Source organism: Centropristis striata, chromosome 13, assembly GCF_030273125.1.
Source record: "Centropristis striata isolate RG_2023a ecotype Rhode Island chromosome 13, C.striata_1.0, whole genome shotgun sequence".
NCBI lineage: Eukaryota > Metazoa > Chordata > Actinopteri > Perciformes > Serranidae > Centropristis > Centropristis striata.
In genome coordinates this window covers 24566711-24592222 of record NC_081529.1, presented here as the reverse complement: position 1 = coordinate 24592222, position 25512 = coordinate 24566711, and the positions used below count along the sequence as shown (strand labels likewise).

General features: G+C 38.6%; 1 protein-coding gene across 2 annotated transcripts; it reads right to left on the bottom strand.

The window, feature by feature from the left end:
• Nucleotides 1-5723: 5723 nt before the first annotated feature.
• atp6v0a1a (ATPase H+ transporting V0 subunit a1a) lies at nucleotides 5724-25184 on the bottom strand. Of its 2 annotated transcripts, XM_059347951.1 has the most exons (22): nucleotides 25049-25184; nucleotides 23731-23903; nucleotides 22958-23036; nucleotides 22637-22734; nucleotides 22416-22544; nucleotides 21536-21618; nucleotides 20674-20800; nucleotides 20512-20594; nucleotides 20329-20422; nucleotides 18009-18221; nucleotides 15708-15858; nucleotides 15351-15490; nucleotides 14669-14835; nucleotides 14479-14569; nucleotides 13591-13709; nucleotides 13271-13487; nucleotides 13049-13156; nucleotides 12849-12956; nucleotides 11328-11372; nucleotides 10724-10841; nucleotides 9846-10017; nucleotides 5724-6675 (listed from the first exon to the last, which is right to left on the bottom strand). In XM_059347951.1, the coding sequence occupies exons 2-22, from the start codon at nucleotides 23845-23847 to the stop codon at nucleotides 6582-6584; spliced, it is 2553 nt and encodes an 850-aa protein (XP_059203934.1). In that variant the 5' UTR covers nucleotides 23848-23903; nucleotides 25049-25184; the 3' UTR covers nucleotides 5724-6581. The 2 variants fall into 2 exon arrangements, with proteins under 2 accessions (XP_059203934.1, XP_059203935.1); XM_059347952.1 differs by lacking the exon at nucleotides 11328-11372.
• Between the last annotated feature and the right edge of the window lie 328 nt (nucleotides 25185-25512).

Genomic DNA, 25512 nt, shown 5'->3' with positions numbered 1-25512 from the left:
AATGACAAAAAGAAAGGCAGAATGTATTAACCTGTTGAAAAAGTTTATTTTGATATTTAAATCAGAAGGATGCAAATAGAAAAGAGGCATACGATTTTTATTAAAATTTTATTTAATAAATTAATGACATTGATGTGTTTTTTATTTGAAATTTGATTTTGCATGTCTGCACTTTAGTATAGTTATAGTTATATATAGTTATATATTGTATGTTTATAAGCGTTGCTGGTTCCATATTTAATGTTAAAGCAAGACATGTTTGGTATATATTAAAAGGTTTATTTGTTCAATGTTGGCCCGCGATTTTATTCAAGTTTTACATTTTGGCCCACTGTGTATTTGAGTTTGACACCCCTGTCTTACAACATTATAGAACTGGCTCTAGAAATGAGCTTGTATGCGTTTACGTCACCTGAAGGCCACCGTAGTTTTCCTACAAGGTGAGCGGAGGGGTATTCGCAGTGGTCACAGTCTGCAACCTCACCACTAGAGGCCACTAAATCCTCCACTCTGCTCATTTCAGGTTACTTTTATTATGATGTTATGATTATTAATTAACTCACCAGACAGAATATATCGCATAAAAGTCACAATATTAACAATGTGTTCCATAACAGCAGCAGGACAGTGGCACCAGTTGAGTCGCTCTGTGTTGTGTGTTACCATTTGTTGCCTGGAAGTTTAACAGTGGATGTAAAAATGTATGTGGGTGGAAAACAGAAGAAGAAGACATCAATATTATTCCACAGCTGCACAGTCCCTTAGAAAGGAAAAATAATTTTCATGAGCCTGTCATCAGAGATGTTTGTGTCATGACAGCAAGAATACATTAAATCCAGATTTCATGCAAATTCATGAAACATACTATTCAGTTACAGGAATACACAAGCACCACTGTTATTTCATTAATATGGATTAACCTTTAAGCATTACAGTGACTTGTATGCATCATTAGTTGCCAGTGCTGTGGCTGTTTCTGACTTCTCAAGCCCGTGTTTTCCAGTGCTGGGATCACGAGGACACTGAGGCCTGCAGCAGTAACAGCTGCAAAAGCATCTCTGTTATCCCAAAGAAAAATCTACACCAACCTTTACGAGAAACACAACATTCCGAGAGACACTTTTCTGCCAAACTAAAGTGCTCTTAATGTTTGCCTTAGATAAAGAAGCGAAATAATAAGCTTAGTCTCATTGGGGTTCATGCTTTGAAAGTGCAGAGTAAAAGTCTCTGGAAGTGTAAACATGGCAGGATTTCTGGGGCTCTTATGTAAGCTCGCTCTCACCCCTGGTTATACATGACACGCTGGGAAATATCAAATTAAATGAGCTTGTCTGAAAAAAATGGTCAGATAAATAAAGAGCTCTATTATTACTTGGGGCTGTTGTGGCTAATCACAGCCATCCCCCATTGAAAACATACGCAGGATGTAGAACATGATGTTCCTCATGAAGGTTTTTATAGCGAGGCCTCCCAAAGAGATAAGACATGTTTTAGACCTTAAAAAACCTCTTATGTGTTATGTTTAGTTGTTATACTTGTATTTTTTTATGGGCAGCATTATAGTTGTGCACAGTTACAAAGTACATTTACTCAAGAACTTAAGTGCAGTTTTGAGGTCCTTCACATCACAATATTTTACTTTTTCCACTACATATATTTAATAACTTTGGCTACTTTGCAGATTGAGATCGATAATACAAAACATAATCAACAAATCAAATATAATGACCTCCACCTTTGCTCACTTCAACATTAACATCATCAATTCTTATCACTCCTTATTAGAGGTGGCACGATTACAATTCTATATAGAGCCCAACTGATATGGGATCTTAGAGGGAAAATTAATCATAAACCAATATAGTATAAGCCGAAAAAAATATTTATTTTTGTGTAGATTGCGCACCGATTTTACACCACTCTGCAAATGTACACAGCAAAATGCGGAGTGTTAATTCAACTCACAGAGTGTTAAATTTAACACTTTTCCTGAGTTTATATAGTTCTCACGGATTCTGAGTTAAAATTACACTTTGAAAAGTGTTAATATTTTAACTATTTAATAGTGTTAAATATTTGACACCCTTGGTGTTGTTTTATGACACCACATAAGTGCACTTTTAACTCGAAATTGTGTTATTCCTTTTCACTGTGAGTGTTGATTATTCAACATATATTGTGTTACTTTGACACATTAAAGTGTATTTTTTTAACCCTAAAATCATGTTATTTCCTTTCACAAATGTGATAATTAACATTCATTGTTTTGTTTTACGATACATTAAAAGTGCACTCTGTCGTGAGCCGAACATACAAATCACAAAATCTGAAAATCAACTCCAACTGAAGTGAATCTAATTCAGGTGTTAACATGTAACAACGCTGGCAGCTTTTTGATCAATACGAGTGTTAAAAAAACTCCAAAATCAACACCCACCAACTCAAAATTATTAACACTGAAAAAACAACACTACAGATTTTGCTGTGTACTGTGAAAGAAATTTGGTTCTTCCTGTCATGGTGGTGCAAGAAGTAGGCGACGACCTACTTGATATTGAAGACACAAGGCCTTGTGGGAAGTCATACTGTGAACTTAACTCTGATAGCACCATGTGAGAAGGGAACGTGTAGATAAGTGGAGTCTGTCCTGATGGGTTGTACAGGGCAGGAAGATAGGGCCGCACTGAGTCTTGCTGAAGAGCCAATGCTGAAAAGTGCAACAGTCATAAATCGAGCGGTGTATGGGGCTTGTAAAAGAGCCATTCGAGATTGTGCGGTGTATGGAACACGAATGTGCTAATAAAACTTGCTTGACAGAGTTTTGAGTGCTTTGTTGTCAAAATTACCACGACAATACCCAGAGAGCTACATTCTCCAACATAAAACTTTATTCAATAATAAACATTATACAATATTATTAATAATACATTGTATTACACTACACTACACTACACTACTATTACATCAGCCAATATATATATTATATATATAATATATAATATATAAATGATAACTGAGAAAATAAAGAATAAATAGGAACAAATACTTAAATAAACATCATTACTGTTCATATAGCTAAGCTATAGCTGTAAAATTGCTAACACCATTTTCTAAATCACGCCAAGCATTATATGGTGTATAAAGAAAGTTTTCATAATTGCAGATATACACCGATACTGATTTGCCTTTGATAGGCTGTTATCGGCCGATTATATCAATCAACCGATACATCTGTCGGGCTCCAATTTTTAATCATCCATCCAAATTTGACCTTATGGCCTGAGTGTGTGTAGGGTTGCAACAGTATTAGATTGTCACTGTACATTAACTGTCACAGAAATTATTATGGTTAACCAACTCACAGTATTACACAATTATTACCAGTTACAATGAGCCTTAGAGGCACAAAATCAATCTTTCTTCTTTACAAATTCTTTATTATTGCAACTTTAAATATTTTCAATGGTGGAATTACTAAAAAGTCTCCCTTTTGAAAATAGACTGTACTTTTAAAATTAACTTTTTTCAATATCATAGATAGCAATTTCCTCAGAATTATAACCATCAAGTTTTATACCACAGTATAAGTGTTATAAGTTATATCATGCTTGATATCAAGTTACCCATCTTTTTAAAGAACAATTAAAATTACTCTCTGAAATGGGCCATAATGAGTATGTTTACTTCGGTACTTTTTCTTTGAATGCATGAGTTGTTCTTGTATTTCTACACTGTGCTGTGTTAATGCTATGCTTATTAAGGTACAAGATGTAAGTGCTTCTTCCACCATTACTGAATTATAAAAATGTAACACAGTGTTAAGCTGAATGTTTCCTGCTGTTTTTGACAGCGCTGAGAAAGTCAAACAAACCTTTTTAAAAATGGGAGGAGACCCAAGTGAATACGTCTGTTTGGACTCATTATGACATAATTGGCTGTAGACGGCTAGACTGAGCGGACCCGGTGGATTAAACAATGATAGGTGATATGTTAAAGAAAAGGTCCATTATGTGCAAAATACTGTACAAGTACTTACAAGTGCCCTTATGGTCAATTTCCTTTTAGTGAGCCAAATAAATGGCCTGGATCCTGTTTCACACAGTGGGTTCAGAAGCGAAGCAGGTAATAAAGATTAATTCATGTGCCAGAGGTTTTATTATAACCTGTAACATACAGGAGGAAAAATACAACACTCACCTCTCATGGGCCACTGCAACTGCACATCCTGTTCAACAGCACCACCAAGAGGAGTGATGATTCACTTAAATCCTACTGTCCCTGAAGCCATCTCTGCAAAACAGCTTTTTAAGTAATCTCAGTCCCTCAGTAAAACTTTTATTTCCTTAAAATTATCCGATAATCGCCTTTTTTTAGTAAACCAAATTTTCTTATTTCAAGTATTGCCTAAAAATAAAAGCATTTCTTCATCATTCTTATGTTTCAAGCTATAGACACTTATTTTATGTGAACAATCTACATCTTTTGTTCTGTGATAACCATTGCACATTTGCACTTTTTATTGTATATTTTGCACATTTCCTGGTCTTATTCTTATTTTATTTATATTTTGTTCCTTGCACACCGTGGGACTGTGAGAAACGTTATTTCAATCTGTGTCTTGTACATATGGAAAAGTTGACTTTGACTTAAAACATTTTAATAAAATTGAATAAAGTAAGTAAATTAACTTAAAAAAAAACATGTTTACTGAATAGATAGGTGTTTTTAGGACTATACATCAATGTTCTGCTTAATGAGTACTTTCACTTCAGTTTAGTAAAATGTATAATACAGTGTTCATACTTTTACTTTAAGGGGAACTTTGGCAATTTCAAAAATTCATATAGGTTATTTCCGTGGTCTGAACACAAACCACTTAATCTCAAATCGAAAAACTAGAGTGCTAAAACTAAAAATGTATTGTGATGTTACAAGTTCTAAAGTATGGAATTGCTCCACAGACATGGAATTGGGACAGATGTTGTAGATAACACTGAGAGCACTGAGTGTTATGGGTACATTTCCTGTTTAAGACTTGAGAACACGAATACAGAATAAAGCTCATTTGGATATAAAAATTATAAAAACATTCTGTGTTCACAAAATCAGTTTCGCATTCATGGGGTATGTTCCTGCTCCAGATTTTCTAACAGTGACTCCACGTGTTAGAGATTTACTTCTCTGGTTCCTGTACAAAAAGTCCTTTATCCCAGAAGCTGTTAACGCTATAAATAAGACCAGAATGCGGTAGATATTTACCCTGTTTACTTCTGTTGTTTCCTTTGCTGAGGGTTTCACTGCACAGCAGGTTATCTGAATAAGGCAGGTCTTAGACCTACATTTGTAAACTTGATTTGTACTGTGGTGTGCTTTTATGAAATTTTGTAGTTGAATGGGTGATGTGTGAAGTACAGTTATTGCTGTAGGCTATTTTATATTTTTCTATCTTTGAAATGTTTTTCTTTATTGTTTTACTATTTATTCTGTTTGTTTTGACACATGTCTATGGTGAAACCAAAGAGGAATTTCCACTCAGTGGACAATAAAGTTTTCGTATTCGTATTCGTATTCGTATTCGTATTCCTGGCTTTAAGAGTGTTCACAAATGCAGATAACAATGTTGTTTCCTTTGGCAGTGGAAATAAGACACTGGAATAGTTCTTCCACCAGTCCTGCGGATTAGGGGGGGTGGGGGGTGGGAGTCATCCAAAACCACAACTTAATCCATCTTTTTCCACTTTATTGACACAGAGATCCACAATTAATGTGAGTGGTAAATGATTTGTGAGGAATGATTCTATTTAACTTGTTGTGTGCCGTTATTTACTTCCTTCTGCATATGACATTTTAAACTTTAACATATGTATGAAATCAGCATGAGGAAAAACAAAAGACTGACACTGTAGATTCCCCTTCATTCTCTCCGTGTAGATCAATAAAGAACAATAAAGATCACTAAACACAAAGGGTATTTATGGCAATGTTAGCGCACAATGCAGGATTAAACAGTCGGTTCATTTTAAGTTAAACTGTATTCCCTTTGGACCTTTATAGCTGTGTGTGTGAGGTCAGTGTACAGTGGGATAAAGGTGTCTGCATGTGCAAAGTGGGTTTGTGTGAGATGTCCTGTGCAGAACAAGGTTGTAAACACTTCTGTCACTTCTCTCCGCATCAGTCATGATTGCACACAACACCTCATTTCTGATTGGTAGTGCAACACTGCCACATCGGAAAAAAATGCAGGTTTTTATAAAGGAAAGATTTGCATAAATAATATTAAACTACATAAAACACAGGTAAAACAAAATGACTTCACTAAGACAAGACACATAACAGGTTACAGAGAGTGCTATTTTTTCTGCGGAATGAATGAATTAATGAATGAATAGTAATTTCTGAGTAGATATCTGATTCCTTAAAGTGATGAGAAGTTTAAAACAAGTGTCAGTCTGACAGATGGAGGGTCACTCATGGAAACTGCATCACACACACATACATGCACAAAAATCACTATTCAACACCACACAGATTCTTAAGAGGAGAGTGACAATAATAGAAGAAGAAAAGGAGTTCGTTGGATCTCACTCCTCGAACCTCCCATCCAGGATGCTGTCGAAGGTGAAAGGGAGGAACTTGAAGCCCTGGCCCGTGTAAAATTTGTTTTGGAACTCCACCCTGTTAAGAAAATAAAGGTCCAATCAAAAAAAAACAAACACAACAAAATGACCAGGACGCCACAGTGATGATAGAGTTCAGGTCGGGTAATGCTGAGCAGTAGCCTGGGTATACCCAGACTGCCTTGCGCGCTCAAATTTAGTTTCGAACTGCGAAAGGGTCTGGAAACCAGGAAGGATTCTTAGCCCTGTTTTAGGGATCCAATCACAGAGCGGGGAGGGACGGCAAGACGATGACGCGTACTACTCGGCACTTGGAAGCTTGTAGTTTTCTGGATCCAACATGGCTGCTGCAGACGCGAAACTGTCTTTAGCTGTAGATGGTGTTTTAAATAGTTTAGAGCGAAAGTTGAAAGGCGAAAGGTCTCTCGGTGGCTCCGCTGTCCCCTGGCTCGGAGCCAGATCACCGGTAGCGCCGGTGATTAGCGCCGTCACCACCTGTGATCTGGCTACGAGCCGGGGGACAGCGGAGCCGCCGAGAGACCCGCAGCAGCTTGTTTATTGCCCATAAAATCAGTGGATGTGTGAGGCTGAATGACATGAGGGGGAATAAAGCGTGAAAATAAATAATCTTGCACACTCAACACTCTCTCACAGACACACACACAACAACCATCCATTTCTCTCTCTCTCTACTACGTCATCTGGTATAACTGATCTGATTGGCTAAGAGCTACCTACAGACGCTTTGATAGACATTCTAAGCGCCCAATAAACGGCTCTGGAGGATCGTAAACCACACCTCCTCTACGGAGAAATGAATAGCTCGTTGCCAGACTAGACCTCATTTGAGAATAGTCTGGTGTTAGCCAGGCTAGCTGAGCAGAGCAGTTGTGGCTGATGACCCTTGCTCTTCATTCCACAGTCTGCACCCACCTGAGCACAGACGCGTCTGGACCTGGCTCCGGGGTCAGACACATAAGCCTCTTCCCCTCTGGAAAATGATCAGGCTCTATTTTTAAAAAGGCCCATGCAAAGTAACGTTTGGATGACCTTTAAACTAAGGAGCCATGAATACCTGCCATTCTGTAGGCTGTCTGGTGTAAAGGGAAGTGGACAAGGGGGGATAGACTCTTTAAAATATAACTGTTCGTAACTTCCTGCGCTGCTCCATTCCCAAAAATTCAGAGCTCACACTTTCTTTTAGCTAGCTGAGGCTGCAATTTCTCTGCATTTACTATAAGACAGTTTAATAGAATTGAATAGTTATTTGGAGAATTTCAGATATTTTGAAGTGGAATTACTTATTCATAGTCAGTGTATTGCCTACAATAGATGGTGGATGGAAGCGAATAGCTGTACTGCTGTGGATAGGACAGCAGCAGTAAAATCTGTTTTGATCACCTAAACAAAAAATCTTGTTTCCATTTAAGAACTAGATTCAGAACATGTTCACCACTTTAACTTGCCAGGGGGAACTGAAGCCATTTACACTCTCTTTACAGCCACCAGACTACATTGAAAAAAAACAACAACAGTATTTTGTCTTTGCAGAACAAGGTATTTCCAAGTCTACAACTGCCTTGATTGGTTACTTTGTTTATGTTAGTGTGTGATTTTAGTGGATCTGAACTAACCCTTTAAAACACCAAAGTCACACAATAATACAAACAAACTATTAATTCTGCGGGAGGCAGAAAACTTCTGTGTTCTGCAAGGTAAAATGAGTGTTTTTGTCACAGGAGTCTGGTGGCATTACAGTGAGCATAGATAACAATTTATGCAAACTTAAACAAAGCTGTGTGAAGGCAAAGTAAAGAAGAAAACATATTTTAAATTAAGTGTACACTTAAAGTGATAGACTAAATTTAGTTGCAACTTTTTTAGATGCATAATATATGTTTTGCTGCTACCCCCACAGCAGTACATTTCTTAGCTCGTTCCTACCTCTCCTAGGCAGTGTGAGGGTGTGCTGAACTCCATTTACTGGAGGTAATACACTCACTTTGGCTAATTACGTCGTATAACATCACTTCAAAAAAAAAAAAAAAAAAAAAAACCTGCACTATCCCTTTAAGAGAGAGAGACCAACTAACTTTTTCTCTAGATCTACTTTGGTAACCTGACCTTATGTGTTACATTACATAACCAAATGACATCATTATGCAATCATTGAAAATGAATTATCTCGGGTGTTTTTTAAATTATATTCTCTGCATTCAAAAAGTCACCTTATTGTCTCTGAAAGCCATTCAGTGAAAGCTGAGTCACCCAGCATTCCTGTGTAAAGGACAATTATAGAAGAGAGTGGCTGCAACACAGGCATGCTCTGTAAATGTGCCAGGGGATTAAAAAAAACCAGGATGACATTCAGCAAAGGCTGACAAAGACATTAATGAGGAGACAACAAAGGCTCATTGGTGCCATAGCGAGGAGTCGTAGACTGTCCTGCATGCCACACATGCAGCGAAAATGGAAAGCACAACAGTGACTGGAGCCAGACATGTTCCAGGCCACAGGCCAGGGAAGAGAGTGGGCGATGGGGAACTGCAATTTGTTAACTTCTAATTGAGACACGCCCTTGTTGTCTGGCACCAGGGAACTAATGGGTACCAATAGAGCAGCAGCCTCCACTACAGGTTCAAAACCTAGATATTCTTGTTACATTTTTATACATTCTGGTAAATGTTTTGTTTTATAGTTTGTTGTGAAGTCTCAGCATTGTAACTATCTCAAGTAAACAGAGTAACCAGTGGATCCTCTAAATCTGTTGTTTTCTTAAGAGATGCTATTTCAATTTTCACTGCAGTAGTTCTGAGCATATTAATATTATAAACACTTGATTTACACCTTAAGAACAATCTGGGACCCTCACCCTATTTGGGTTTCCTTTGAAATGCAGAGAAGAAGCTGCCCCTGGTTCTCTAAATTAAAAGAAATGGGCTTAAATAGTCACCTGTTGTTAATAACCACAAACAAGCAGTGGCCTCTCATCTGTGTGTGTGTGTGTGTGTTCACCTGCAGATGGCACTGTGGGTCTGTGGTTTACAGGACTAAGTTTTGGATTGTGTATTTTCTGTCAAAAAAACATTGCATTCATAAACCAATACCCTAAAAAGATACTCCACGTGTGAATCTGAGACCAAAGATAATATTAAGAAGAGGGTAAAAAGAAAGAAAATGAAATAAACAACCAAAAACAAATGCCACAACAAACAACAGTCAACTTACCAGTGCAGTCGCAGTGCATGTAAGAAGGCTGACAAGCCCTCCATTATGAGAAGAATGGCAACTGTGAGAATAGCGAAGAAGAAAAAGACTATGGTCACGACGAAGAAACCTGCGAAGCTTTTGGTGGAAAAGCCGATGCGCATGACCATGGTCCACAGCACCTCTGACAACTCTGTGCACGGGACAAAGAAAGCACATTGATGAGTGCATGCATTAGACGTTCACTTCTTGTATTAATCTACAATCAAACCTTGATAGTAAAAGGAAGAAAAGGTGAAAGGGACATTATTCCATTGTGTGTGGCAATGCACTAAGATAAAATCTTTTTGGGAGGAGGTTAAAGAGGCAATAGAAAAAATTATTTCAAAAAGCATTTCAATGGATCCTGCACTTTTTGTCTTAGGACTTTATCCAAAAGGTCACAAATACAACAAAAGTGAAAGAATATTAATAGATATGTGTCTGTTACACGCTAAAAGAGCCATTGCAATGTTTTGGAAAAAGACCAGCAGACCGAATGCTATGTATTGGGTGAGGCAAATGCTCACAACTTTTCCTTTGGAGAGAGTGACATACATACGAAAAGGAAGGCAGGATTTGTTTGAAAAAATATGGGAACCGTTTAAAGTGTTTCTTAACGGTATTGATCTGACAATTGACAATGAAGAAGAATAAGCAGTCAGTTAAGTAAACCTTAAATCAGGATTAATGAGTTCATTCAAGGCATTGAATTATGAAATGTTTTGTGGCTGAGAAGTGGATGTTTGTGATGTGTATGTGTATCGTCCATTTGTAATCTTGTTTTGTTTTGTTATGTAAGAAAATGTCAATAAATATATTGTTAAAAAAAAAAAAAAAGGAAGAAAAGTGTGACTTACGTGCGTGAGCCAGACTGAGGGCCCAGAGCCTGAGATAGGAGGCGGTGTTGGAGATACAGCCCAGGCAGTACTCTATGGTGTGGATCGCCTGATGCACTGCCACATCCCCAAAGTTAAACTGTGAGACAGACAGAAAATTAAATGGTAAATCTTAAGAAAACAACATCTCTATGACAGGTCCTGAGGTCCACATAGGAGGAGTCTGGTTCATTGTGTTTGCATGACCATTCAGGTTAAAAATAAGAAAGCCATTTGCCCCTGTAGATCGACAAAACCCCTTTAAATTAGAAGAGAAAACCGTTGTATTTGGGCCACATGAACCCAAAGCATCAGCTGCCCTGCTGATCCCTCATGCACATCACCGGGACTGTAAGGAAGCTCTGGCCTACTGATGCCCACCACTTGAGGAACCCCTGCATCCCAACAAGTGTCCTGGAACACACCGACAACACCGCGACTAACACTTACATACACATACACACACACAGAGCTAAAAGCAGCAGGCAATGGCGAGGGGCAGAAAGAGACAGAACCGCTACACATGCACTTTGACAGGAGGGGGAAAGGTTGCAGGGTGGAGGCGCAGTGTGAGCTCCTGTCCTACCTCTTCCTCCTCGTGGGCCTTGACAGCAGGTGACAAAAGGCAACGCTTGGTTATTGACAGCACACACAGGTCGACAGACAGACAGACAGACATTAGTAAACAGAAGAGTAGTGAGAAAAATCAGTTATACACTTCAAAAAGGAAGGAGGGTGAGCAATACAGGATGACAACACTCTGCTCACATGTGCAGTCAAGGTATTTTAGAAAAAAGTGTATTTTTTTGCCTCACTAGGGACTTTTTTGTTGGCTGTGTTAATGCATATGGCATACATTTCGGCGTGTTTCTTCAAATTTTGAAAGCTCAACCTCAGCTCCTATAACAGGTATATAGAAATAGGTCTATAATAAACTGTGAAGCCGAAACACAGACACTTGGACCTTTAAGAACAGAGATGTCCCAGTTGACACCCATAAAACTTGGATCAGGCTTCTAATCTGGAGCCCCGTCTTCAAAACTGTAGTTTTTACTATTTAACATCAGATTGAGCCATTTCCTCATGTTTGTACTGTAAGGCAAATACATGCATTTTCCTGGTTTACATTGGGGTTATTATTGCTGCTGAACTATAGAGTACTGATATGCATCAAAATCAATGCTAATCACTGACATAATTGCTAATCACTGACATATTCCAGACAGATTGAGAAAATTAATTCCCTCTTGAGCATTGAGTATTCAGAAAGTAATTCAATTTCTGTTTCATGTAATCCTTGAAAGTGGCACTGAAAATTCATTCAAAATCCATTAAAAAAAAAAAAAATTAATTAATATTTGTAGGTCTGATTAGAACTGGTATTGGTTAAAAAATCCAACTCAGTAAAAGTGAAAAATAGTATTAATAAATATTATAATATTATAATATTATTTTTGCAGCTGTTGAGAGGGGAGATGTTTTTCTGAATCAATTTTATTTAATGCGTCACTGCACAAAAAATAAAAATACATTAAAAAAAGATTGTTAATCATTAACACATCCCAGACTGCGAAAAAAATCCCCTTGTGTTTAGTATACAGAAAACAATAAAAATGTCTGTTGTGGCATGGCATTAGGTTAATAACGCTAGTGAAAATAAAGGCACATCAGGATGTACAAGAAACAACTCGACTAGTCTGATTTCCTAAAAAAGCTGAATTAGCCTGAATATTCTACAAGCAACTGAGCAAAAAAAGTGGATGACATAAGCAACACAGAACTATTCCAGGAGGTGATCAACATGTTTTAACATAATCTCTCAATAGCATTAACAACAATCTAAGGGTGGAGCTCGTTCAACCCGTTTGCCACATCGGCCCTTCATCCATAATTGATGTTTTTCATTGCAACAGTGGAATTGGAAACATGAAGTATCGATTTCTGTCTCTAACTGTGGCTGAGGGACTGAATTATTCAAAGATGCAAGGAGATCCTGTAACCTTTGCTTCCATCCCCACTCTGCTGCTTCTCCAGCTTTGTGAGCGAGAGGAAGAAAATGCAGTCAGGTAAAAAGATGGTGATACCAACGGAAACATGTCTCTTTTACCTCAGGCTCCTCCTCGGAGTGCTGCGACAGCTGGTCATGCTGGATGATTTCAGCTTCATCCTCCGTGGGGCCGTTTCCCACTCTGATCCCCCCAAAGTTCTGCATACCCTGACATAGAAGACAGGGGTAAAATAACCATATTAAAAGGGATTGTAATTGATTAAAACGTGTTATTTAAAGAAATACCACTTCCATCTTACCAGATTTTTTCGCCACAAATACTGTCTCCGCATCACTAGAGTTTTCACTATTAACATGAGTGGAACACAAGCCAAGGCGATTAACACCAGGAGTGATTGTATGACCATCTACATTTTGCAGGGGAGAAGAGAGAGAAAGAAAAAACAGGACATAGGAATAAGCTCGCTTTGTTACATTTATCCATATTTTGGTCTAAAATGAATCAAACAAGTGTATCCGACCTGTCCTCTGTAGAGAGGTTTGACACTGGGGTCGCTGTAGTTGAAGAGGAACATGTTAATGAAGGCGATGAGGAGACTGGGAGCATCCTTCGATATTTTTGCATCGTATGAGAGCCACTTATAGAAGATCAGAATGACTAGGTAGCCAAACAGACTGGCCATGAAGACGATCTCTGGGATGAAGCCCAAGTAGATATTCAGCGGCTTATTGAAATACCTGCAGAGAATCACAAAGAATCACAGTTTGTGCATAAATGCCAATGTTCACAAAGGGAAAAGCAAGAACAAATGAATGTATAAATGTTGGATGAAAGTCTAACAGGTGGTTGAAGAGACTGAGTGTGACTCCAAACAGCATGTGGATGACTCCCAGGATAACAGACATCTTCATCTTAAACGAGTTCAGGAACGTCAACTTGTTGGAGGCAATGTTCCATATCTGAGAGACAAAAGGGTCAAAGATGAGTGGCCTTTATCCTTTATATTTATATTAAAAGGGGAGATATTCTGCTCATTTTCAGGTTCATGCTTGTATTTTGGGTTTCTATTAAAAGATGTTTACATAATTTAAAGTACAAAAAACATTTTTTTTTCTAATACGGTAATAATACAGTCTAAATATGTCTGGATTCACCCGGTGTCTGAAATGCTCCTTTTCAGCATGTCTCTTTAAGGCCCACCTCCCAAAAAAAGCTCATTCTGCCCCGATTGGTCAGTGTTTTTTCGGGTCTTTCATATCTGCATTCTCAGGATCTCTGCACAATCATTGCAGCCGGAGAATAACTGTAACTACACTGTAGCATCACTTTCTATCTATATATAACATATTTGTGATATCAACCTTCCTGAAGTCCTGAAGGCTTGTTTAAAGGCAGTTTTTACTTTCACGGTATTTATATTGCACGTGGAAATCTCCTTTTTTATATTATGGGAATATTGTTAATAATTTGTAAAGGAGTGACTTCACTTTGTGCCGTCTGTATTGCATATTGATGACTGAATAGATAATCAACAATTTTTTGCCCCCGATATCATTATTAATGTGATTTTAACTAACTTACTATCAGGACTAAGATGTTACAAAAAGAATTTCCACCAGAAACATCCACCTGCTGAGCCCCTGCATCTCCATTTTCCATATTCATCAGCAATCTCAAGTAACCACGATCGGGTGAAAGAAAATACAGATTACAAAGAAAAATATTCACCGGATCGATGCCAATGGGGTACGGCCCCTTGAACACCCCATCGATTGTCGGGTCCAACTGCAAAACTTTATTACTTTCCAGTGTACTAGTCCTGAAAAGGATGAGAAGACGGATCAGTCATGTGACTTTCTGCACAACTTCAGCAGTCACAGGTTTCAAGCTTCAGTCAGTGATCACAGACGACACTTACGTCCAGTTGGCCCCTCCCCGTTCGTTGAACATGGGCCTGACGCTCCAGCCCGAGCCGAACACGTTAAGGGACTTGGAGAAGCAGTCGTTGTAAATGATCCCAGTGTACACTGAGAAGATTCCCATGAGCAGGATGATGTAGCGCCCTGCGAACACCATGCTGAACATCTGCCAAAGAACAACAAGAGATAAGTAGGTTTCTAAAAGAAGATGGATGGATGGATAGATGGATAGATGGATAGACTTTATTTATCCCAAGCTGGGAAATTACAGTGTAGCAGCAGCATTACACACAGAGACAATAACAACACAATTAAATAAAAAAGAACAACCTAGGCATACTTCAACCAATAAAATATAAAAATACAATAAAATACAATAAAAAATAAAGTGTCTAAAGAAGGAGTATGTATTAAGGAGTAGAATAGAATTGCAGTGCAGAATAAATATGAATATACAGTATAAAAATGCTATGAAACAAATAAGGTGCAATGAACAATGTGCATAAAAAACACATAAAGTGCATAGACAGTATATAATGAACCAGACTATTATTTGTTATTGATCTCTGCAATTATGAACACAAAACCGCAGAATCACAAATTCACAGCTGTGGGCCTGTTGGTGTATAAATAATAAGGATGGTGTAGGAGCTGACGAGATGGCCACAATGACATCCATACCTCGTTATCGTTCTTCTGGGCCATCAGTCGGCTCTCTCTCAACACAAGGTACAGGGCAGCAAGGGTCATGAGCACCCCGTGGCCCATGTCACCAAACATAACGGCAAACAGGAAGGGGAAGGTGATGATGGTGTATGGCGCTGGAGACAATGGAGGCAGGCATCACATGAGGGGAGGACGTTGTGGCAGGTGAAACATCATGAACAGCAAGTCAAACAAGGTGACAGTGGGTGATGACGAGGCAGCACGCCGTTTAAAACCAGAGGCAGCTGGTTAAACAGGCTATATATATATATATATATATAGACTGACAATTTCAATGGTTAAGGGCTGTACAGAGAAACATGCAAGACATACCTGGGTTAATCTCACGGTAGCTGCCAATTCCATAAGCATCCACAATGTTTTGGAAGCCTGAGGTGAACTTGTTTGTCTTGTTATAGGTGGGTGGGGTTTGCTTGGTCTGCATCCTATTGAGGATGGAAGGCACAGTGGAGCCGCTCTTCTCCTAAAGCAAACAAAATGTCACACAACACAAGATTATTCATTTTCTTTCACAGACCCTCTTGGAATATCTAGACAGATGTCTAATACTACGAATGGGATCATGTGCCAGAATGCAGAAGCTGTACACAAAACGTATCATGCTACTTTCACAGCCTATTACTGGTCCAACCTGACACCGCTGACTTCCTTAAAATCTAATGTTAATAAAGTGATTATTGATTATAAAAATGTATACACAGCCTGCCTGGACTACTTTGTAGAAAGGTGAAAGTGGTGGTACAGATGACATCTTGACACATTACACCCTGGCCTTGAGTTTCAAGACGAGCAGAATAAAGACAGCTGAGAGATAAATTGAGTGTAGAGGCATGCCTTACAGGCTGCTACACCAAGTCTGCAGTCAAAGAGTCCAAAACTGATGTCCTGTCTTTTCCTAACCACTTTTCCTTCCTGATGGAAAACGCTGAAGTGAAGGAAAGATGCGAAGGGGAATGTCTATGGAATTAGGAAAAGACAACAACAGTGCTATGAGACTGCTGTTATTGACGTGGGTCTGCCTTGGTAAAACTTAACCGTCAAATCTTCGACTGTTTATATCATCATTTGTTTGTTTTCATGATAAGCTCAATAGTTTGTCAATTTAAATGTTGCTGCTGCAAGGAATTTTGGGTGGGTATTATCTCCTAATCTGTTTTCTTTCGTAAAGGGATGGTCCAGTGAACCCTATGCTAAAAGGAGAATAGAAATGGATTTTTCACTCTGTTAGGAACCTTTCTAAGCAGAAAACTATTTTTTTTTTATTCCACACATTCTTTTTTGCAAATCCTGGTCCCTACCAAGGTTATTATAGTTAACGAAAACTAACGAAAACTAGAATTGAAAAAACATTTTCGTTAACTGAAATAAAAATAAAAACTAACTAACTGAAACTGTATTTTGTGGTTACAAAACTAACTAAAATTATAGTGGAAATGTCCTTAGTTTTCATTTTTGTTAACTCTTTTCATTCATAATTCAGTGTTTCTATTTGAACATGCAACACATGGTGAATATGTTTACTGAGACTGGGATGTTTACACTCCAACCAAAATTCAAAACCGTTAATAACCTTATTGGGGCTGAGATGATAAACCAAAGGAAATAAAGGCAAAATGTATTATGACCACTTTGAATCTGGCACCCAACACATAGCCTATTACAAAAAAACTAAAACTAACACTAAAACTAATAAAAACTAAACTAAAACTAAGCATTTTCAAAAAATAAAAACTAAACTAAAACTAGAAAACTCACTCTAAAAACTAACTAAAACTAACTGAATTTGAAAACAAAAATTCACAACGAAATTAAAACTAAAACTAATGAAAAATCCAAAACTATTATAACCTTGGTCCCTACTTCACCCAAAATGCAACTCAAACACTGTCAGAGATTCAGGTGTGTTATGGCAGTAGTCCCTGATGTACTGTGCCACTAGCCTCAGGCAGGAATGACGAGTGGGGTACAGAGGTCTGGTGAGCTCTCTTTTTTCTGACTCCACTCCCCGAGATTCTTTTTTTATTTTTAGTCCAATGTGCCATGCATGACTACCAAACATGTAACTGCCTATCAGAAAAAAATGACAACCAAAAAAAACAGCATTTGATTCCTGCAGTGTGAGCAGCTGGATGGCTTAATTTAGCTGATTTGCACAGCCTCATTCACCACCTTCCTGTCCACCATGAACAGCTGTCTGCAGCTGGTCACCATGATGGGGAATTGTTGGAGCCAGTATAGCTTTTTGTTTATTTAAAAAGAAAAAAATAACCATTTTTGGATCTGTGTCTGCTTCATGAAGAACTTTAATGTTGTATTTACTGCTGCCATGCCTTATAGGCTCCTCTAGTTGGGAGTTAAATAAACACATCAGTCAAAGTGAATGGACTGAAATTTGAATCCACATATATAAACAGCAAACATCCTGTATGTACTGCCGTAGTTTAGACCTGTTTGGTTCAGGTTTTCCTGGTTTTGCATTGGTCGTGTAGTAGAACCAGTTTTAAACAGAGTCTGCTTTCTATGAATTAAAGGTAGTCCTTCTGTATATTAGCTAAAGACCACTTTACGTTTAATATTTTCCTTAATCACAAAGTCAGTTGCTCAGTTACTCACCGTCCCCCTGCGCAGGGCAAACTGGATGGAGTCCATGTCGGAGACAGGACACCACACTTCAGCGATCAGACACTTCTGAGTGACGTCGATGTTGCAGAGGTTGAGGGTGTGATAGATGGCCTTCATCTTCCTCACCTTGATGAACCAAACCCTGACCGTCTTGGCTGCAGCCTGCAGGACCCTCTGCCTGTGATCCTCGGTCTGATTCAGCACCTTTAAAAGGGACGGGAGAGTAAAGGCTGTGGTCAGAATTAAATCTTTCATATTTGATGAAATTTGGTTCGTCTCTAGCTCATTGTTATTTTTGCATTTCTAGTTAATTAAATATAAGTGATGCTAAATATTGACATTAACTCTGGGAGGATTAACATTACCCTTCCAGTCCTGGAGCCAAAAAGTGACATGATAAATGTCTGTTGTGAGAGTAAACAACTATTTCGATTTCAGTTGAGCCTGTGCTTTTCTATAAACTACAAGCAGATCTAAGGGAAGGAAGATCATGTTTTAAATGAGGAACTTCTTGTTAAAATTCCAGTGAGTAAATATGAACAAATGTGCTATTGAGAAAGAGATTTATCATCTAGAAATCTATCTAAATAAAGTCAGTGTGTTATAATGTTCACAACAATCAGGAAAGGCTGCTAAAAATAGCAGCATCGAATCATACATTCCTTGATATTCATAGACAGGGTTTTACATTTACGGGATTAGTGAGAAGTGAGTCAAATGTTATGGAGCAGCAGGCTGTCTAAGCCATTAGATTTTCCTGAAGGAGATATAGGATATTCCCAGGTATGCTGCTGTATGACTCACATTTAAAGCCCAGTACCATGATCAGCAAATAGCAGGACATTTAAGCTCTGTGCTGTCGGCCTACAGTCTGTTACACATAGCTGGTTGCTGATCAAATAGCTTGACATTCAGTCTGTCATTCAGGCTTCATGCCCACGTAGCGACAAGCATAACACTGTCACAAAACACCAAGACTCGCATTCCCCCATAAGCAAAACCCTGAGAGGGTATCAATCGATTTGTCCAATGGAATGCATGCCGAATCCCAAGTATCTGTGTAGTGCAAGCTTGTTTCTGTGACAAATGTCAATTATCCTATAACAGCTAAGTCCATGACGATTGAACAAAATTGACACAACTGGCTGCAGCGAGAAAAAAACCCTGATCTTTGATATGCGAGTGTCTGTGTGATACGATGTGGGTGGATTTAACATCATACGACAAAAGATATGAGACGGTCATCAGTTGCAAAGCTAAAAGAAGGGGAGGGGGTTTCCTGAGGCTCTACCTTCTGCTTGACACAAGTTACTGAGGAGTAACCCAACACTGCAGGCTAAATAACAACATTTGAATGGAAATGGATTCTGGCTGCTGGAGGATTTATCTTTGACACGTTGATCAGTAGTCGCAAAGGTGTATTAAAACAAACCAATAATTCTATTATTAAAAAAATATTTATTCCCCAAACGGACAGGGCTGTGACTCAGTCGGAAGGTCGGTGGTTCGATCCCTGACCATGGCAGCCTATATGTCGAAGTATCCTTGGGTAAGATGAATTCCCAATGGTGGCAGGTGGCACCGTTTACCTCTTCCCCTGGTATCAATGTGAGTGTAAATGAGCATGTCTCTAGTGTAAAGCTTTGAGTGGTTGACAAAGCGACTAGAAAAGTGCTATATATATCCATCCTTCCATTTACAGGGCAGAAGTTACTGGGGTGTTAACAAGAGAGGACTGCCGGTAAAATGACAGCCGGGCAGTTACTGGAGGCTGTGGTACACAGACAGTCACATTTCACTAAGATAAGTTTTGTAACGAACACATTATTTCATGGAGGGTCTGTTGATTTCTAAAGCCATAGCTAAAACAGTAATGAAAAATTTGGAAGGAAGCAGATTTATCATGTTGTTATCGACAAATTCACAGAGCAACAGGGAAGGGTCTTAAGTAACTGATGCTTAAGTAACCTAAAGAGCAGTTTTGATTGCACGTTCCAACATTATTTATGTCAGTGGGTTGTAAAGCAAACAAAGGAGAAAATTCATATCAAGTAAATAACTCCTGTGGAGGAGACATTTGTGCAACATCTGGCTCAGAGCCTAGACAGGAGACTGAGAATTAACTGTAAAGCGCAGATGTCTTGCATGCATTGTGAAATTTCCTCTACTTACACTTTTTCAGAGGTTCACTTGAAAATATCTTGCTGACCAGGCAGCAACAAAAAACTGACCAGTTCTTGTCTATTTCTGTGGAAGTGAGTCAGCGGTAATGAGTCAACAATGTGTAGCTTTTCCCTGCTAGTGTTTTTACCATTTGCAGGTCGTCAATGCGTGCATTCACTCCTGCCAGCATCTCTTTCCTCTCCTGAGGAGTTTCTGGACACGGGTACAAGGTTGCTCTGAATCTGGAGACAGATGAAGAAGATGCACAGATAAAGATCTGTTGGACATAACACTTCCTAAAAATCGTACAAAATGTTACCCAGTCACTTACCCTTCACAGATCTTCTTGACTCTGTTCTTAAGCTGGTCTCCCTGGAAGAAGATGATGAAGACAGTCTTGTGGACCTGGTCTCCCTGTGGAACAATCATACAGTATTAGAATACTGAAACAGGCACTGACTAACTTCACAGGAGATCAGTGAACAGAACTGACTGTAGTCGGGTCCTCCAGAGGATCTTCAATGTCTGCCTGCCGCAGGAACACATTTCCCCTGCAAACTCTCCACAGCATCCTCTCAAATGTGGGAATACGTTCTCTGCCAATGACTCCAGCCACAAATCTATCACAGATGGAGAAATGCTGTCACTGTTGTTACCTGTTACCTGGGCTGGTGTTGATAAAGCTTCATTAGCTTTTATGAGTGAGGCCCTTTGGATATTAAAACCAAAAGGTACTTTGAGAAAAGTCAGTTTTAAATATTGACAACTTCATGTTTTTTGTTTTTTTTACATTAAAAATAAATATTAGCAACATAAAAACTTTAAGGAAAAAAAATCTTTCTTGGAAAAATATAAAGTTTTGGGTTTTTTTTAGCCTGGAGATATATTCAGCATAATCTGTGGCACTCTTTTTTACGGACTAAATAACTTCTAGATGTCATAGAACTATATTATATATTATAGATCCGATATCAGTTGCAGGAGAGTCAAAACTTTTTTTTCCTGTCCCATTTCTTTTCTTTTTTGAAAATGAACGATTCCTTGTACGGCTGAATTTTTTTTATTTTAAAAAAAAAATATGTGATAACTGTCAAATATTTAGTACTATTTACATAAATACTTAAATTATCCATAGGCTTCATTGGATGTTCAGTACAAAATATAACCAATTGGTGAGGCTTAGAGTAAACATTTAACACATCCCAAAGAGTAGATTTCCACTATAAGTGACCCTTGTTGCCTGACTAAGCTTGTGTGTGGGAGGTGATTGGCTTGTTGTAACACTCCGGACACAGATGGCAGAAGTGCACAGAATGGAAATCTCTAAGAAAAGCTTAATCCTTAAACAGACTCACCCCAGTCTGAGAGGAGCCACTCGGACAGGCTCATTGGGGTCCAGGAGGGTGGATGACTCCTCCAGTAAACTGGGATCCTCCATCTGCATGAGAGTCAGTACATTATTAGTTGTTATCACAACTAAAACTGCATTTCCTTAGATACATACTTGTGAACAATTGTGTTAGAAATCTGCTCAGACAAGAAGAAGAGCCACGGCCAATGTTTGTTTTCAGCAGAGACAGAGACTCTCTCCAGTTAATGGATAAACAGCTTTGTGTTCAGCTCAATGATTCACCTCAATTAAAGCCCATAACAACTTGTAAAAGATGACTTAACATTGTAAGTCAGCCTAGTTGTGCTGTTGTGAAGGCAATGAAGTGGAACTGATGTCGGTCAAAGGTGGGCAGGCTTAGCTTTGCCCAGCAAATGAACAGTATAACAGAATCAGATCTGTACAAAGTAGTATTACAGCAGTGTAATAATGGCATATCCTGTCAATGTGCCAAGAGCATGTGAGCAGCTACACACAATCACGGGTGATACACCTTCTGCTAGATCAAGCTGCAATAAATGCACCATTGTGTGTGTATGGGTGTGTTATCAGTGTAGGCAGCTTATCAGCAGAATCTGTATTATACCAATGTTACCTAGAAATGGCTGCCTTCAGACTAGCATTGTTTTTCTTGCCCATTACCACAGTGAATATATTGAAAAGCTTGTACAGTAACCTATCAATGCATATCAAAAGTTATTTTTGTTTTTGAGCAGCATTTAGTGGTTTAAGAGGTTACAACATAGTAATAAAAGTCACATTTCTCTTCCAGGCCACCACAATGTTAGTAAAATAAAAAAAAGACCTGAGGACATTGTTTTGCAAGGCCTACGTGTTTAGCTGACCTCATCAAAAAACTGCTGCGTGCGACGCAGGATGTGCTTCAGCTCAGTCAGTTCCAGGAAGTTCTTCTTTAGGGCTTCTTGGTTGGTGTTTATTTCCTTCAGCTCATTCTCAAGCTTCTCAAATGTGGCCTGTGGTGAGACATACAGCGGGGTCAGCAGAGGGACACAGTAGACGATGAAGTGCACCGTTTATCTTTATTAGAAAGAGAGAGAACAGTCACCTCCAGGTCGATCATGTCCCTTGGGAAGGGGACTTCAGGGTTCTCTCCTGTGTCAACTATCGGGATGTTGGCCTTCTTTATTTCTTTCTCCACAAATCCTGTGAGAGAGACACACAAGGTAAAAATACAGGTACAAGTGTTTATACTAGATAAAGAACCACTCCACAACTCTTTAAAAAAAGGCCCTGACATAGCTCTTTTAAAGAGTGAAAACTAAATAAAAAAAGGTGAAGTTGTGGTTCAAGACACTGAGTAGAAGTATCTACTTTCACCCAGTGCTCCTGCAAAGGCAGAGGCAGAGATATATCTAAGCTCACTTACTCAGTTTGCGATCCATCTCCTCACATCGTCGTACTTCATTGACAAACTTTCGCTGGAACACATTCACATCAGGATTTAGCTGCAAGAAAAAAAAAAAACATATGTAAGAGTCAAGCAGAAGAACACTGACAGTCATGTTTACGAAATAAAACAGATACATTTTGAAGTTCTTCAGCAGTAAAATTTGTAAAAGCAGAATGGGTGCATCTTAAGGGGTTTTGGTGTCAATAGTTTAATGACCTGCCCTAATTCTACATAGCTATCCATTGACTACCAAACCAATAAAGAGATCTTGACAATATATCAATAAACTCTTTTAAAAAGGTGTAAAAAAAAAAAAAAAAAAAAGAAAAAGAAAAAAAAATCCTTTTCCATATTAACATCTGAAAATGTTATAATTTTTTTTTAATCTGGGGGAGAACATATGATCCGTAGAATGTATCAAGATACCACTGGTGATGCACAGAACATCTCTGTTACAACCCATCCCACAATCTAAGCACAAAGCGTCCCTCATGCTCTTAAGGAATGGGCTTTCTCATGTGTGGAATGAAGGGTCAGCTGTGAGCACATGATGAACATGATGCTAGAGGCATGCACTTTCTCAGCAATGTCACTGATGTGTTAATTTTTATCGCCATGACAAATGACACTGATAACTTGAGCTTGTCCAAATAAATGCCCAAAACAACAGGTAGATTTTGAAAGGTGGTTGGTAGAAAATGACATTCAGAGCAGAATCCTAGATAATAACAGTAGAACAGTGCACTTACATCCCGAAACTGCACCATCCCGATCTCTCCCAGCTCACTGACACAACAGTAGGCAGCTTCCGACTGGAGGAAGAGCTGAGCCAGAGTCATCTCTTCACTTCTGAAGAGTTCCCCCATGTTGCTGAAGGTTATGAGTGCTCAGCACCCTTAAAAACAACCAAAAACTCTAGAAACTGAAAAGAGATGTTGTCAATTAGTCACACTCAAATAGAGGGGGGAAGAAACTCTGGCAAAACATGAAGAATCTGAGACATTCAACACTTTTCTCTGCATGACATTGTAGTGTCAAGATCACTGATGAGGGAGCCCTCCATCGTTTGTGTGTTAGTTTAGCACAAGTGTGAGAAGCTGACATGTGACAAAAAGAGAAGAAAAAAAAAATCAGGTTGCCCTCATGTTGGTCTTATGATCAGCGCAGGAATGTAGTTATGGTGAAAAAATGTTTTCTCTTAACTATTACTACAATAAAATTAACATTTAAGTGGCTTTAATTTCTATTGAGGATGCAAACCACATGTTAATAGTTAATTAGGTAAAATGTTTTTAATTTCACAAAAAGGTGAAGATTCTCAAATAATAATTCAGCTAAACAGCTAGACTCACACTGTAAAACGACCACACAGGGCTTATCTGTGGATTACAAGGTAGCATGTGACCAGTAGCTCCAGTAAGCCTTAACACTCCCACTGCCTCAACACAAGGGGCACATTCATTTATTAAACACACAAAGTACAACGTTTAGACAGGTCCTATTAGATATGTCATCGATTGACAAGTCCGACATCTACTGTAACTTAGCGTAACTTAACTTTAAACTAAATTAGCTTAGCAATGTTCCCCGGTTACTGTAGCTCCACCTGTCAAAAGCTGATGCCAAACAGCTTTCATTAATGGCTAACCAAATTAAATGTCACTGTCACAGCTACTTGGACATAAATCCACCAAAAACGATTAACAACACATAGTAGCAAAGCCACACAATCAAATCAATAGCTAATTAGCTAGCGTTAACGTTATTTAACGTTAGCAGAACAATATTATGGTAGTTGACGACTGCTAGTGAGGTTAGCAACCGTTAAAGTCTAACTTATTTACTTATTTTCCTCTGAAATCATACTATATAAGTAGTAAGCTCACTTATATTACAGTTAACCTAGCTCAGTTTACAGTCTGGGGCTAACAAGAGAGCTAACGCTAACTTAGCGCACCTGTTGCTCAATATTTGACAATAATAACATATTCGCCAGAGTAGTTTAAATAACATAACGTGCCAATTACAGTATAATTAAGCAAAACGCTTTCAACTCAGTGCACTTACTGGTTAGCTGGAGATGTTTCTCTCTTCTCTTTGGTTCCCTTCCTTGTTTCCTCTTGACTGGTCGCTCGGTGGATAGATTGTACTTTACAGCTGACAGCTTCTTCTTCTACTGCTTTGAGGTTTTACGGCACATGACGTCATTGAAGCTTCAGTACTGCCACCTTCTGGATGTAGTCTTCCTCGTTAGTCCAACAGGTCTAATAAAAAAAACAAGACATACCAACTCGTAACACTGTTAAAAAATAATCGCCTAAGTCATTTTTTTGTCAAAATTGTTTTGTTTTTTTGCCTAAATCATCTCCTCATGACGCCGGCCACCTATTATATGGTAAAATCGCCTACATCCTCAGTTGATCACATCATGTGATTTTACCCCTTTAAGATAATGGCCTATGTCAGGTGTGTGACTTAAGCGGATTTATTATGCCCAAGTCAAAATAAAATTTAACTTAGGCAATTTTTTG

Bases quoted from the DNA above. Each gene is read 5' to 3' on its own strand.
- atp6v0a1a (XM_059347951.1), bottom strand. From the start codon at position 23,847: ATGGGGGAACTCTTCAGAAGTGAAGAGATGACTCTGGCTCAGCTCTTC. The intron at 22,735-22,957 runs GTAAGTGAGCTT...TCTCTCTCACAG, and splicing joins GGAGATGGATCGCAAACTGA to GATTTGTGGAGAAAGAAATA. The intron at 14,836-15,350 runs GTATGGATGTCA...GTTCTTTGGCAG, and splicing joins CCCAGAAGAACGATAACGAG to ATGTTCAGCATGGTGTTCGC.